The 14,868-nt window shown below is 44.0% G+C and overlaps 1 protein-coding gene across 1 annotated transcript; it reads left to right on the top strand.

The window, feature by feature from the left end:
• Nucleotides 1-635: 635 nt before the first annotated feature.
• Nucleotides 636-14,816, top strand: EIF4H (eukaryotic translation initiation factor 4H). The gene is made up of 7 exons (XM_037880178.2): nucleotides 636-886; nucleotides 7,560-7,744; nucleotides 8,876-8,940; nucleotides 9,055-9,154; nucleotides 9,866-9,931; nucleotides 12,380-12,541; nucleotides 12,766-14,816. The coding sequence occupies exons 1-7, from the start codon at nucleotides 831-833 to the stop codon at nucleotides 12,900-12,902; spliced, it is 771 nt and encodes a 256-aa protein (XP_037736106.1). The 5' UTR covers nucleotides 636-830; the 3' UTR covers nucleotides 12,903-14,816.
• The last annotated feature ends 52 nt before the right edge of the window (nucleotides 14,817-14,868 follow it).

Raw genomic sequence — 14,868 nt, 5'->3', positions numbered from 1 at the left:
ATTTCTTTAAAAGTACCTGACAGAGTACACCAATGTGCTTGCTATGAATTACACATTATTGGTTTTTACAAGTACATACCTGTGATAACAGCCTAGGGTGATCGGATAGCAAGTGTGAAAAATCAGGACAAGGCGTGGGGGATAACAGGTACCTATATAAGAAAAAGCCCCGAATATCGGGACTGTCTGTCCCTATAAAATCGTATCAGAGGGGTAGCTGTGTTAGTCTGTATCCAGACATCTGCATCTGAAGAAGTGGGTTTTTTACCCATGAAAGCTTATGCCCAAATAAAGCTGTTAGTCTTTAAGGCCTCACCGGACTCCTCGTTGTTCCTATAAAATCAGGACATCTGATCATCCCATAACGGCCATAGCCCTGACAGTGCTGGCACAGGGTCTGACGACAAAGGCAGTAACCACCGCTCCTGGCCCACATACAAGCTGGAGGCCTGGGGGCGAGCACCCCATGGCCCATAGGAGTTAGCAGGCTGCATTGACCCCTATAGGGCACACAGCCTGGGAACTGGGGGAGGCAACACACTAGCCCCTGTGGTGCTGCCACTAGCTGGGGGAGGGGTGGCTGCGTTGGTCCCTGTGGTGCTAACACAAGCGGGGGGAGCGGCAGCAGCCCCATGTGCGTTGGGGATGTGTGTGTGGGGGGCGGGTGTGACTTTTTAGACAGGCAGCACAGCGGGCAGCTGCCGCAGAGCGGAGGGGATTTGGCGCAGGCAGCGGCGCGGGCAGCCCCGGCCGGGCCCCCTATATAAGTGGCGCGGGGTCCTACGGGCGCGGCCCTGTCACGCTCGCACGGGGTGGAGGCTGAGGCGGCGATGGCGGATTTTGATGCTTATGACGACCGGGCCTACAGCAGCTTCGGCGGAGGCCGGTGAGCGCGGGGGGCCGCGGCCTGGGCCCCGCGGGCGGGGGGTGGCCGGGGCCCTCCCGGGGCGCGCGGGGAAAAGGGGCGGCGCTTCCCTGCCTTGGGGCCGGGATGGGGAAATGTTGGGACCCCCCCTCCCCCGGGCCAGGGCTGAGGGGAAGCGTTGGGGCCGGGACTGGCCCTGGCTGGGGGGCGAAACCGCCGGGCCGGCAGCGTTGGGGGCTGGGTGGCAGGAGGCCCAGGGCGCGGCGAGTTGCTGCGGGCCGGCGCCGTAGGGTCCCGGTGGGCTGGCGGGGCGGGGGGACCCGATAGTCGGGCCCGGGAGGAGCTGGGAGGCGGAGCGCGGGGGGCGGGGGGGCGACGCCCGGCCGGGGACGAGCCGGTGGTGGAGCCGGGAGGGGAGGGCGAGGTGCGCGTGTGCGGGGGGGGGGGTGGCTGCGGGGGCCGCGCCTCGGGCGGGCGCGGGCAGACGGGGCGGGAGGGAGGGTCTTGTGGGGCCTGAGTCGGGACAGTGCGGAGGGGGAGGAGCGTTGCGCTGCCTGCGGCGGGGAGAGAGTGGGGCGGCCTCGGCGCGGGGGGGGCGCACGGGTCACGTGTTGCCTGCTGAGCTTTCGGGGCTTCAGGGCTTCGGAAGTTGATTCCCGAGTCTGCGAGCCCTTGGGGGAGTTGCGTCACTCAAAGCGTTGGGGCTGCAGGGTGACATTCGTGGTAAAGCTGTCTCGAGGGGCTGCCTTACTCCCCGGGAGTGCCTCGTGCTCTGTCTCTGGATCTCCTCCAAGCCCTTCTGAGGGGTAACGGGTTCTTTAGGATAACAGCATAGTCTACTACTGCATACTGCAGGAGGAAGCAGGTGGCATTCCACTGTTGTGCGGGTTATTCAGGTCAGATGGTTTAATTAAAATGTGTCTTGCTTAGGTTGGGCCACAGATGTGTATAAAAGGGGTATTCCGATCTTATTTTGTAAAACAAATCTTAGTTGATAAAATATAATACCATGTAATAAAACACTTTAAAATATCAAATTTACTCTCCACTACACCTGTGTTGTTCTTGCCCTTCTGTCAGTGTCCACAGTGAAAATTGACTAATTAGTTTCAATTTCTGGTTCCTGTGTCCTAGCACATTGTCCGAATAATAAGCAATGCATAGTGTAGTAATAGAAAGAGAAAGTCAAAACAAAACCCTGCATCTATTATTTAGAAATATTTAAGAGAATGTCTAGGTTTGTAAATTAAGCAAGCTAAACATTGTGCCTGAATGATCAAGTGTTCTTGTGTTTCTGCACCAGTAATCTCTTGAAGGATGTATACAGCATCATCTTATTTGCAATTCCAGTACAATTGCAATACTTTTTAGCCCATGTTAGTTCAGAAGCTTATTTGACAATGACTTACAACAAATTCTGAGTTTTATTTTATCGTATCTTGCCACTACCAGTTAATGATATAACCTTGTTAAACATCCGAAGGTTCTGTAGAAAACTCATGAAATGAAAATGAAGTTAAAACAACTTCACTGTTCACCTTTCTCAGATGTTTCAAATAGTGTTCAGATGGCTGAAATATGGTAAGTATATTAATCAGATAAGCACAAAATTTGAGGGAAGGAGTCATATGAAATATACAAGAGGCGTTCACAGGCTATGTTAGTATAAACATAGGGCCATGCACTCCTGTGGTTCTCTAGAGACAGGACAAGTTTCTTTCCTAAAAAAATGAAAATCTAGATTAGATTTAACAAACGAAGGAACAGTCTGTATCTCTTAAGCAAAGGACAGCTTAGTCTGCTTAGACATTTTTTCTCATGAAGCTGGAATATAAAAACATACCTGGAAGATCAGTAAATAAATCTTTGGTTGAGGGAATACATTACTTTTTCTTTAATACAGCCTTGTTCTTGTGCCTGAAACACTGAACTCTCAGTTTAGTAAAGTTTTGTAAATGGTTGTGCTACTTTAAAACATTTCATCATCTCTTTAATTGTGCCTAATTGAGAGCTTTTACTAGTTTCCCAATGAAAATGACTGTTTAGTCACTGCTGACTCATAAGGCTTTTGACATCATGAATATGATGAGCATGAACATACCAGGTCGCTGTACTCCTTACTCCAGTCTCCCTTGCGTTTTTGTTTTAATAGAAACAAAGGATTAATGGAAATGAAGTTAAATCTTATTCTGTGCAATTCGAGTTTCTTAAATTCAGAAATTGTCTCCCGTTGTTCTACCCATTTTATAAAATAGCATATATAAAATTGTTGTAGAAACTTTTCAGAATTATCAGTTGAAACATAATAGCTATTGTATTGATAAGGTATATCCAAAATCATATGTGGTTGACCTAGAGCAGAGTTTCTCAAATTGGGAGGCGGGCGCAGAAGGTATTCTGGGCAGGCTCTGTTTGAATCAATGCCTTATTGTTTTTAATATTTAGTGAGAATTGCATGTTGATTTTTTTTATCAGTATATGTACTTGTGTGGCAGGGCGAGGGCATAAACTATTACAGACACGAAGGAGGGATGTGATCAAATAAGTGTGAGAATCACTGACTTAGAGGGAGAGCATTGTTCACCTAATACCAAACAGAGATCTGAAACCTGATTCTCAAGTACAGATTATTAGATGGTAAAATTCTCTCATATAAGGCAAATAGATCCTTCTGACATTTTACTTTCATCAGTAGAGGTAGGCAGCTGGTATTCTGAGACCACTGCCTCTCCTGGTGACAAGTATTGTTTTACTGTCTGTGTTCTGTCCCTTTCAGTTGCATCCATCTACAATTTCTTGTCTTATACTTAGATTGTAAATTGTTCTGGAGCAGGATCTCTTTTTACTTCAGAGCCTAGAACAATGGCACTTTGGTCCGTCACTGGGAAGTCTAGATATGACTGCAATACAGATAAATAAACTGTGTCATGTCACATCATGGCAAGTTGGCAGTCTCTACAGCCTAGTACAGTGGTCACGAACCAGTCTATCGCGAACAACTGGTTGATCCTGGAGCCTCTGCCAGTTGATCGCAATCTCCGGCCGCTAAAAGTCCGGTGGCGCAGCGGGGCTAAGGCAGACTGCCTGCCCGCCCTGGCTTCATGCCATTCTCAGAAGCGGCTGGCATGTCTCTGCAGCCCCTGGCACTGCCCCACACACACGCACACACACACCCCATCACTGACTCCGCAGCTTCCATGGGCCGGGAACTGTGACCCATGGGAGCTGCGTGGGCGGCACTTGCAGGCCTGTGGAAGGATGGTCCCCTGGGGCTGCAAAGACATGCCAGCTGCTTCTGGGAGCGACATGGGGCCAGGGCAGGCAGGGAGCCTGCATTAGCTCCACTGCGCCACCGACCGGGAGCCGCCTGTGGTAAGCGCCTCCTAGATGGAGCCTGCACCCCGCGCCCCCTCCTGCACCCCAATCCCCTACTCCAGCCTGGAGCCTCCTCCTGCACCCAAACTCCCTCCGAGAGCCTGCACCCCTCATCCCCTCCTATACCCCAGCACTCTTCTCCAGCCCAGAGTTTGCACCCCTAGCCTCCTCCTGCACCCCAACCACCTGCCCCAGGCTGAGCCCAGAGCTCCCTCCCACACTCCAAACCCCTCAGCCCCAGTCCAGAGCCTGCACCCCATCCCACATGCCATCCTCCTGTCCTAGCCCAATGAAAGTGAGTGAGGGTGGGGGAGAGAAAGCGACAGAGGGAGGGTGGGGGACAGCAGTGATCAGAGTTGGGCCTTGGGGAAGGGGCCGGGCCATGAGGAAGAGGCGGGGTAGATCCTGGATTGATCTTAAATTTAAAAAGTGATCTTGTGCATAAAAAGGTTGGAGACCACCTGTCCAGTGGAAGCAGGTTGTTACAAATTCCTGCGAATGACACCATGTTTTAACGGTATTGCCAGTTATAAGTGTTGGAAGTAAATCACTCTTTTCTTTTGTAGCCTACCTCAGTTCATTTGCATAGTTCACTTGTATAGGGTGAAATAGGTCGGTGAGGTGGCAAATAGAACATACATGGTGAAACGTCAAATACAAGCTTGTAGTTTTTGAACAAATATAAGCTCTATTACTACCAACTTCAAATAGGGTGGGCAGCAGTGTGCAAACATTTTTATTTATAGAGATGAAATCAAGGGAGAACTTGACGGTGACTTGGCAACTGGAAGCCAGTGCCAGTTTGACAAGCAGACTACACATGTAGCAGCAGACATCTGAGCAAAGGACAACGTTCGAAAGAATCCAGTAACTTGATGTGGAGGTAGAAAGAACACTGCTGGAACAGTACTTGTTTATACTTTCATTTAAACTGTGTTCTTGTTTCAGGAATGGTGTAGTAAACAATATTGAAATTCCAAATGCACTTGGAAGTCTTGAATGCCAGTAAATTGAGAACACCATTTGAAAATCTAGTATTCTTTGCTTATTCCCTCTGCCTTTCCCTCTTTCCCAAATTCATTTTTGGGAAATGGCCAATATGGTTTGGCGTACCTTTACTCCTACAGTGAGACGGATCAATTTGTAGCCTGTACACTGCTTTCTGATAAATATCACTAAAGAGAAAAGTCTTGAGCAATCTCCATGCTATTGATTCTTTTCTTCACCTGTAGCTTTCCCCTGCAAGAACTGTTGTCTTAATACTGCCTAGAAAATAACAATTTTGACATTAGGTCACCGTTAGGCCATCATGCTGAACCCTATTTATGATCTCAGTGAGTTTATTGGGCGGTTGCAGAGTAAACTTGTAATATTAGGTGGCTGTTTTATGTCTTTATAGCCTCTGGACAGAGAAATGCAGTTGACTTGACAAAAAGTTTAGTAGAGCCAAGTTCTAAACAGCTTTGGAGGAAAGTTTGTTTTCTAAGAACCTGATATTAAAATTGTTTTCTTACAGGTAGTTTGAATGGATGTTTCTCCAATCTCCAGTCCTGTCTACCTTAAGGAAATTCAGACTGGTGTAACTGCACACAGTGCAACCCCCAATGTAGATGAGCTTCACCAGTGCAAAGGGGGATCTCGCACTGGTACAGCTTAATCTAGTAACATACTGGAATTAACAGTCAAAATTTCAGTAGCCTAGAAATGATAGGTAAGGGGTAGTTGAGTTGATCTGTTGGTCTAAGGTTGGGATTTTCAAAGGAGCATAAGGGAGCTGAGTACCCAAATCTGTTGACTTTGAGTGCCTAAGGGAATTAGGTGCCTTTGAAAATCTCACTCTTAATTATGCTTTCAACTACGCTCTATATTCAAGACATAACCGTGGCTCCCATAAGTCTTGTATTTGACAGTACAGGGGCAAACTGCTATAATGAAAGATGCAGTGTCTCCCCTCAGTTTTCAGCCATTGCTTGATTTTCCTTGATTACTGCGTATTCCTTTGAGTATTTAATTTTCTTTGACAGCAGCAGGTGCTTGTGATATCCCAGGTGCATCTTGTTCTGACCTTTGAAAAATAACCTTAAACAGGTTAAAAAAACAAAACCAAGACCATACTGCAAAAACTTAAAGATGCTAAAATGAAGGTGTAAGTGTCAAAGATGTCCACCCCAGTAAGCACTAATCTGAACCCTTTGGGCATTCTCTGTGGAAGTCAGATAGACTTCCCCTCACCAGTATTCCCTCTTTTTTTATATATCCATGTGCGGAATGAATTTTGTTATGTGCACCAATATGGAGGTGATGTGTGACACAGTGGTGCACATAACAAAATTCATGTGGTGGGGGTGGGGCCGAAGGGTTTGGAGTGTGGGAGGGGGCTATGGGCTGGGGCAGAAGGTTGGGGTGAGGGCTGTGGGGTGGGGCTGAAGATGAGGGGATTGGGGTGCGCGAGGGGGCTCAGGGCTAGGGCAGAGGGTTGGGGGATGAGGGCTCCAGCTGGGGGTGCGGGCTCTGGGGTGGGGCTGAGGATGAGGAGTTCAGGGTGCGGGAGGGGGCTCAGGGTTAGGGCAGAGGGTTGGGGGATGAGGGCTCCGGCTGGGGGTGCGGCCTCTGGGGTGGGGCTGAGGACGAGGAGTTCGACGTGCAGGAGGGGGATCAGGGCTGGAGCAGAAAGTTGGGATGGGGCGTGCATGCTATGTGATGGGGCTGGGGATGAGGGGTTTGGGGTGCAGTCTGCACAGGGCTGCGGTGGGGAGAGAGGACTCTCCCCCTTCCCCCCCCCCCCCACAGCGCCCCTCTTGCTGCAGCAGCTCGGGGCTGAGTGAGAGACGCCTTTCCCCGGCTGCGGCAGCTCCGGTGGGCCTGGGGCAGGCCGAGGGAGGGGCGTCTCTCCTGACCTGCCTGCTCAGCCTGCTGCACAGCCATGCAGCTTACAGGGAACATAGCCCCCTACCCCCTAAAAGTGTTCCCTCCCTTCTGCTCAGTTTTGAAGTGTACTGGTGGGCAGTGTCCATAAGCTTGCACTGTAGTTCTTGGGGTAGATTTCATTCCCCATGGCTATTATTGGTTTGACGTTAACGTATTTGAGCTAACCAGTGTTTCTTACATTAAAGTGATGACTTTTCATGTCTCTTGGGAAATTCATGTTTAATATTACCTAACCTTTTGAAAGAAATAAAAAGGAACAAATGTTTTAAGAGCTGGGATCATCTCAATGACTAAAAACTACAAGTCAAACAACAATTAGAATGTAACTACTACTGCTTAACCACCCTGGAAGTTGTCCAATTGTCAGATGTAATTCTGTGTTTCCCATTAGGTCTCGTGGTGGTGCTGGCCCTGGTTCTCGTAAACAGAAAGATCTGCCGACAGAACCCCCTTTCACAGCATATGTGGGAAATCTACCCTTCAACACTGTTCAAGGAGACATAGATGCAATCTTTAAGGATCTCAGTGTAAGGAGTGTACGACTAGTCAGAGACAAAGAAACAGACAAATTTAAAGGTGGGCACTTGTGTGATTTTTTTTTTCTTACATAGCTACAGATGGTTAGTAAAGGGTGGTGAGACTCATTGGGTTTGCAGAGATACTTTCTTTGAGGGTTCTAATCCGTATTTTTAAAGTAAATCTGACAAATTTGAATGAATCTTCTCATGCATGCTGATGACTTTCTGTGGACCTATTGGCATCAGACGTGAATATGAATCGAATGAACACAGCCTCTCTCAAATGGATAAGAGAGAGACAGGAACTTCATTTGCAGAAAACTGAGGTGATATGGTCCAGAAGAGTAAATGTTTCTGCTGCCCAACACAAGGGACTTTAGAACTTGAATTATTCTCATGGATTTCCCTTGCAAGCTTTTTCAGACCGTGCATATTTTTAACAAGTTGTGCAACTGACAGTCTTCTGAGAACAGAACTGAGACTTCTGCAATATTTAAGTACCATGAAACCTAGACAAATTCTACTGATCCTCAGTCCTTAGATCAACTCAGTTTCTAGCTCCTAGGAAAACTTGAATGGGTTTCAATTCTAGTTACTACAGGAAAAGGATGAACTGCAGAAGGGGGTTGCATTTCATGAGGACAACCAGCTTTAAAAAAAAAAAAAAAAAAGATTCTGGCACCCTTGTTTCACCACTAAGCTATTGGCATCTTTCTCCCTCAACAGCTGCCAGAGTGGGTAGCCTGTATATAATCTAATGATGTTTGGAGCAGGAAGAGAGTTTGTAACTTCAGGAAGGAGAGGATTTCAAAAAACAGAATGGCAAGCAGAATGGTAGTGTTAAGGTGATGTTAAAATGAATTGGGTAATAGTGTTACTTTGGCGTTTAAAATAATCAGGATTTCAGCCCAACAGATGCTGCAGTTAATCTTAGAAAATTTGGGTACAACTAATCGTTCACTCGTTGATGTGGTTGAAAACTGTCTACTTAACTGTAAAATCTGAGAAATATTAAACTTAATCTATCATGAGAATCTGTAAAATTAAAAGCAAGTAGTCTGACGTGCATGCCATCTGTTAGTTATATGCAGCAGAATTACTCTTCATATCCCTGCTCCTCACCTTTCTAGGTATTGATGTGTGTTCCCACTGTTGAAGCTCTTTTATTAATTTCTAATTTTTCTTACAGGATTTTGTTATGTAGAATTTGATGAGGTGGAATCACTTAAGGAAGCCTTGACATTCGATGGTGCAGTAAGTATAACTCCATTTATGTTCCTAAATGTAAAGACAAGCAGAATGTTAGAGTTCTTTGACAATCCAGTTTGGCAAATTCTTAAGAGGACTCTCCCCTCTTCTTTTCAATAGCTCTTGAATGACCGACCACTCCGAGTGGACATAGCAGAGGGCAGAAAACAAGACAAAGGTGGCTTTGGCTTCAGAAAAGGTGCTGGGCCTGATGACAGAGGTGACTTTCTCTTACTTACTTGGCAGTTTTAAAATGTGTTCAGGTTTTTATTATAGCTGTATAGTGACCATGTAGGGTGAAAACTACCTGACATCTGAAGAGCAGGCATATGGATAAATTTTCCACTCAGATTTAATGTAAAGTAGAAATGATGCATACTTCCGTTTAGCCCAGTCATTGCTGCTCCTTAGTTGTCTAGAGGAGTAAATAAACTTACTCGAGAACTGGATGCATTGTTGCTCCTGGCCCAGGAAGTGAAACCACAATCATTAGTCCAGCAGTCTGGTCTTCTATGCTTTCTCATGGGATAAAAGATGAGCAGGCTAAGTCAGTTTGAGAAGGTATAGGCTTAATATGACATTCGTCAAACATCCTGTGATAAATTTGAGTTCTGACTTCCTTCACTACAGCTTCTCTGAGCTGGATTTCTAAGGGAGAGTATTTTAAAGATTTCTACCTAGTTGATTTTGCATTAGAGAGGCTTTGTCATCAGCCCTTCCTTAGTTCATTTGGAAAGCTCTCACTTTGGAAACTGTTTTTGTGTATATCTAATGGGAGTAGGCAGCATTGTGACTTTATTAAACTGTGCAAGGGTTTTGCACCAGATTAATTTGGCAGTTTACGGACTAGAATTCAGATTTTTTTCCCCATTAATCATTCTTTTGCATAGCTTTAGAACTGACCACAATTGTGACATGGTTTTCTTTCTAGGAATGGGAGGAGGTCCTCGAGAGTCAAGAGGAGGTGGATGGGAACCTAGAGATGACTTCAGTTCTGGTATCAGTATATATACTCTTACTGACAAACTCCTGCATTTCTTATGCTGCCTATTAATTGACATGCCTACTACGTGGGTCCTGTAACTGGTGATTAATTATCAAATTTATAGAAGTAATATTTGTAAACCAGTCTCACTTAGGCATCTGAGGTGAGTTATAGCAGAACCTTCCAGATGGAAGGTTTCCGTTGTCTTTGACAATAGCAAGGACAGGGAAGCTCGCAGGATGCACGGAGTAACATTAGTTCTGGAAAAGGTGATAAAATGATGCCTGTGGTTCAGTGTGAATCTGCAAAATAGATGCTTCCTTTAAAAACCTGATGATTGAGAATAGTTGGAGGATTGCCCCATAATCTGTGACAAAAACAAACTCATCAGCAGAGTACACGTCTGAATAGGAGCAGAAGTAGGTACTTCCTGTGCAGAAAATGATGCATTTAACTTTCACAAGATGCTTACAAGTTGATATTTATTTTTGCTACAGGTGGGAGTATGGTCTCATCTTTTCTTTCAAATACATTGAACAATCATGATTTGCTTCTCCAACAGAGATTGTCAAGTCTGAATGATTAAAAATTGTTTTCCAGAATTTTCTTTTTTTAATCTTTTATTTTTTTATTTTTTTATTTTTTGGTAATGTAGTTGCAAGTAGCTTCAGATTACAGCTTGTAAATAGCAGGTGACAATGGATGTATTTTTCCTGTTGAAAAGTTGATAACTTTTCTTCATCCAGAAAACCCACCTACTTGCTTGGATGATATCATTTATAACCACCTGATAGCAGTTGATTGCCCTCTGTGAAATGGGTTGATGCATTGGATCCATTTTCTGGTGGGGAGATGTTATGTTGGAAATGGACAGTTGTCAGTCCCTGCTTAGAATTGAGTGGACATGCAAACTGCACAACCTGCTTCAGCTTCACCCTGGAGGAAATAATACTATTAGGAGCATGATATTGAGGGGAAGTAGGAGAGTCTTGTAATGCCACTGCTCATACAGTGTACTCTAGCTAGAGTTCTGATATCCAAGTCTTAGTCTTGTGCCTTTCACTAGTAATTTCCTTTTGAAAGAAATGGAATCTGTTCCAGCCAGTTAGATGTTGAATGGATGACCATTCACTGATAAAAACCATCAACGCAATCAGAAGGTAGCCTATTCATGAAAGTACAGTTTACTTGCACTACTTGGATAAGCTGATCTGACAGAAATGCACAGCAAGTCTGATATCTGAGCATTTCATAATGCAGTTAATTTATTACAGTTTAAATGATACTCTTTCAAATGGTACTCTTCTGCACCCAAATACTTACAAGTCATTAAATAACTGTCACTGTAATTAGTTGTTACAGAACATCTGTCTCTTGGGGCACTACACTGGTCTGAAACTTGTCTTCCGTAAACCTTACTGCTATTTCTGCTCTGGTGAAGGGGTCTAGCCTATCATTCTAATTCAAGAGATTTAATAATAGGGGCAAGATAGCTTTCAATCCCAGGTAACGTCTGCAAGATCTCTTAATATGCTTCTAAATAAACTTCGATATTCTGATAGTTATGAAACACTGCATTGGGAGGTATACTAAACTCTCTAATTCCTGATGAATCTGAGAGAACGCTCCACTGGTAACGTGGCGGAAGTATTTGCTACCACAAAAGGTGGTGTTTGTACAAGAATCCTTTTCTGATGTGATTTCCTCTTCTCCTGGTTCTCTCTACTGATCTCTTCTCTTTGATATAAAAATCACAGGGAGGTACTCTAAACCTCATCTTTAATGATCCAGTGATGTTTTTCCCCCAATGCTGATTATTTATTTAGTTTCTTGAACTTTAGTCTTTGGAGACATGCAGTCACTTTCACACTATCAGTAGATTACTGTTGTCTGGCTTTGCTTTCATAGTACTGAATATATGCTTCTCTGCTCGCTCATTCCTTTCGTCCTCGTACACAGCTTGTACATACTCCATGCAAAAGCTGCCTCCACTTCTGTGGCTAGCAAAGTCAAAGTGCTTCTAAACAGAAAGCCTGTGTTAGATCTACTCAGTGGTATAATGTTCAGCCCTCTTCCCAGATTATAGTGGTTGTGATTTTAACAATACTTTCACTTGCTGTTAAGAACTCATGTCCAAAGCTCGCCTGATGTTTTGGTGAGCATGGTATATATATATACGTGGGTAAATAGCCTCTGAGTCAAGACAATCACATGGTAATGTTACCAGTTCAAGTGGAAGTTTTAGGTTTTTTTTCTAAAATTAGTTTTGGCTTCCTTCAGGTCTGTGAAGTGATCTTTGATTCTCAGTGACAAGATGAATTGTCTTTTACATAAAATCACATTGCAGTATTTGTTCTAACTGCAGTGATAGTTACACAGCGATCAAGTCATCCAGAAATGCATTAAGTTTGAAGGTATGACAAAAATTTGCTCTCAAAACTCAACATCTTCCTTCTTCAGGCTTCAAAGATGATGATTTCTTGGGAGGCCGGGATAGAGGAACTCGTCCTGGTGGAGATCGTCGAACAGGCGCCCCCCCAATGGGGGGTGGTGGGACTGGTCGCTTTAGAGATGGACCTCCCCTTCGTGGGACTTCCATGGACTTCAGAGAGCCAACAGAAGGTGGAAAACTTGTATATTTTGTACTAAGTATCTCCAGTAAAGCTAACCTTTAGCATTCACTCCAAATTTAAAGCTAGCACCCTAAACAGGCAATATTTTTATTCTTGTCCCAGAAGTAAACTGCATAGCTCTGCAAAAGTGATGCATATAATATAGCTGAGCATTTCAAAATTGTTGCTCAGCATTTCGTCCCTCTTTAACATCTTTAAATATTCTCTTTCCAGAGGAAAGAGCACAGCGGCCCCGACTTCAACTCAAACCTCGAACAGTTGCTACTCCCCTCAATCAAGTAGCCAACCCTAACTCTGCTATCTTCGGTGGAGCCAAGCCCCGAGAGGAAACAGCAAAAGAGCAAGAATGAGCTTGGGGCTGAGGGAATGGGAGTGGAGGGGCTGGGGCGGGCAGGAGAATAAGCAAGACAGTACAGAGTGACTAGCTCTGCTGGAACGTCTACCCTGCAGTTACCATTCCTGCCATCTGATGCTTGTCTTCTTTGAAACCCAAAACACAGAGCTTGTGAATGCATGTCAGCTGTTAACAAGTGGTTTTTAGTACGTTCTTGGCTTTGCTGTATCTAGTGCCTGCTTTGTGCTAAGTTTTCCCTCCTCTGCTTTTCCTTCCAAGCAGCACACTGTTTCTAGCAGGTAAATCAGTGGCTGCTTCCACCATTGTGGCATCTTCTCTAGACTAAGGTGCTGCTTCACTTTCTCTTTTCTGGGTTTGTTTTACTTTAGAAGCACAGGTTAGACTTAATTATTATCCAGTATCATTTTCTTTTGACGTCCTCAGTGCTCCTTTTCTGATCTGCATGTTTTGTTCTGTATTGCTGTGGCTCTAAAGCGGTAAACTGAAGAGTCCTGGCAAGGTGAACAGAATCCGTAAGCTATACATCCCTGACTATGTAGAATTAGGTACCATATGCAATGATGAATAATAGGATTACCATATACAACAGTAGAGCTCCATATAACTAAGAAAACAAATTAGATTGTCCTTTCCAACAGTAAGGAAAAATATCCCTTCTAAACAGAAGTAAAAGAGAAGAAAGATCTCCATTGAAATATCTGTGTATAGTGCACAAGGAAATCCTCCGGGCTGACTATATCTTGTAATTGATTTCACCAAACCACTGTGGCTGTCGGTCTACGTGAATAAATAAAGCACTCATTTCAATAGGCATGCTAGATGGGAAAATGCATCTGCCATTAAGTTTTGCAACATGCCGTCTACCTTTAGCTCCCCAATGGTAAATGCTACACTCTTTTGAACCTGCAGATTGGTGCTATAAAGCTGTGCATGTTCTAGCACATTACTGCTGGCTGGCTCTTTCTGCTTACTATTTCTTTAAGTTTTACATGGTTGGTAAATTTTTAAATGACGTTTCTACAAATAAAGTTGACTTTTTATTTTTGTTTTGTTTAAGGAGTGTATAATTTGCCACTCTTTTTGCCTTCAGCCCCTATATATCTTTGCCCATTGGTGTAGAGCTGACAGATTAGTCTCTAAAATGAACAGGATTTAAATTCTTTACTTTCATTTCACTCCATAAATTCTGCTTTGTACTGCATAGAGATTCAGATAATGGTTATCTCCAAACAGATAGATAGGTGGTAATAGCTGCATCTCTTTGAATATGAATTATTTTGTTACCAGTTTTGATGGAAGAGTGTGGGGAAGGACGTACTGAATAGTTGCAGTGTTATAAAAACTTTGAGCTGTAACACTCTATAAAAAATATTAAGTGAAGACTTATCCAGTGCATGAAAAGAACTCTTGGGTCCCAAACACCACTGCTGAGAGTTTTCAAGTGTCAAGCAACCAGTTTACCAGAGTACCTGCAAGAGGCCAAGAGTTTTGGAAGTACCAAATTCACTTGATAGTACTGGATTTTTTCCTTACTGTTGCCTTGTTAACATCAGAGTCTCAGCAATTTACGGAACAATCCTTCTTTCCTTCCTTCTGTCTGTCACTTAATCTGCTTCTGAGATAAGAACCATTTGTCTAACACTAATACTTAATTTAAGACAAAGACATGCATTTGTGTGGTTGTATTCCAAACCAATAATAGCCAATGACCTATTTGCATCTTCAATGTGGAAAAGATTTTAAGAACAAAAAACTCCCATATAAACTCACTTCTACTCAATAAAGTTGACTTTTAAATGTAAAAAAGGAATTCCAAACACTTAACACATTCTGCTTCATAACAGAAAGTAAATTTATGAATATGGTATTTTGTGATGATCTTTTAAATAAAAGAAAACATTAAGTAATATTTAATGCTCATCTTTATTTCTGAGTCTGCTACAGTTTTTTAGCCCTCTGCA

Source organism: Chelonia mydas, chromosome 17 (genome assembly GCF_015237465.2).
Source record: "Chelonia mydas isolate rCheMyd1 chromosome 17, rCheMyd1.pri.v2, whole genome shotgun sequence".
NCBI lineage: Eukaryota > Metazoa > Chordata > Testudines > Cheloniidae > Chelonia > Chelonia mydas.
The sequence above is the reverse complement of the archived record's forward strand: the minus strand, read 5'-3'. Positions and strand labels throughout refer to the sequence as shown.

Excerpts from the sequence above, each read along its gene's own strand:
- EIF4H (XM_037880178.2), top strand. The coding sequence starts at position 831 with ATGGCGGATTTTGATGCTTATGACGACCGGGCCTACAGCAGCTTCGGC. Across the intron at positions 7,745-8,875 it reads AGAAACAGACAAATTTAAAG|GATTTTGTTATGTAGAATTT; the intron begins GTGGGCACTTGT and ends TTTTTCTTACAG. Across the intron at positions 9,155-9,865 it reads TGCTGGGCCTGATGACAGAG|GAATGGGAGGAGGTCCTCGA; the intron begins GTGACTTTCTCT and ends TTTTCTTTCTAG.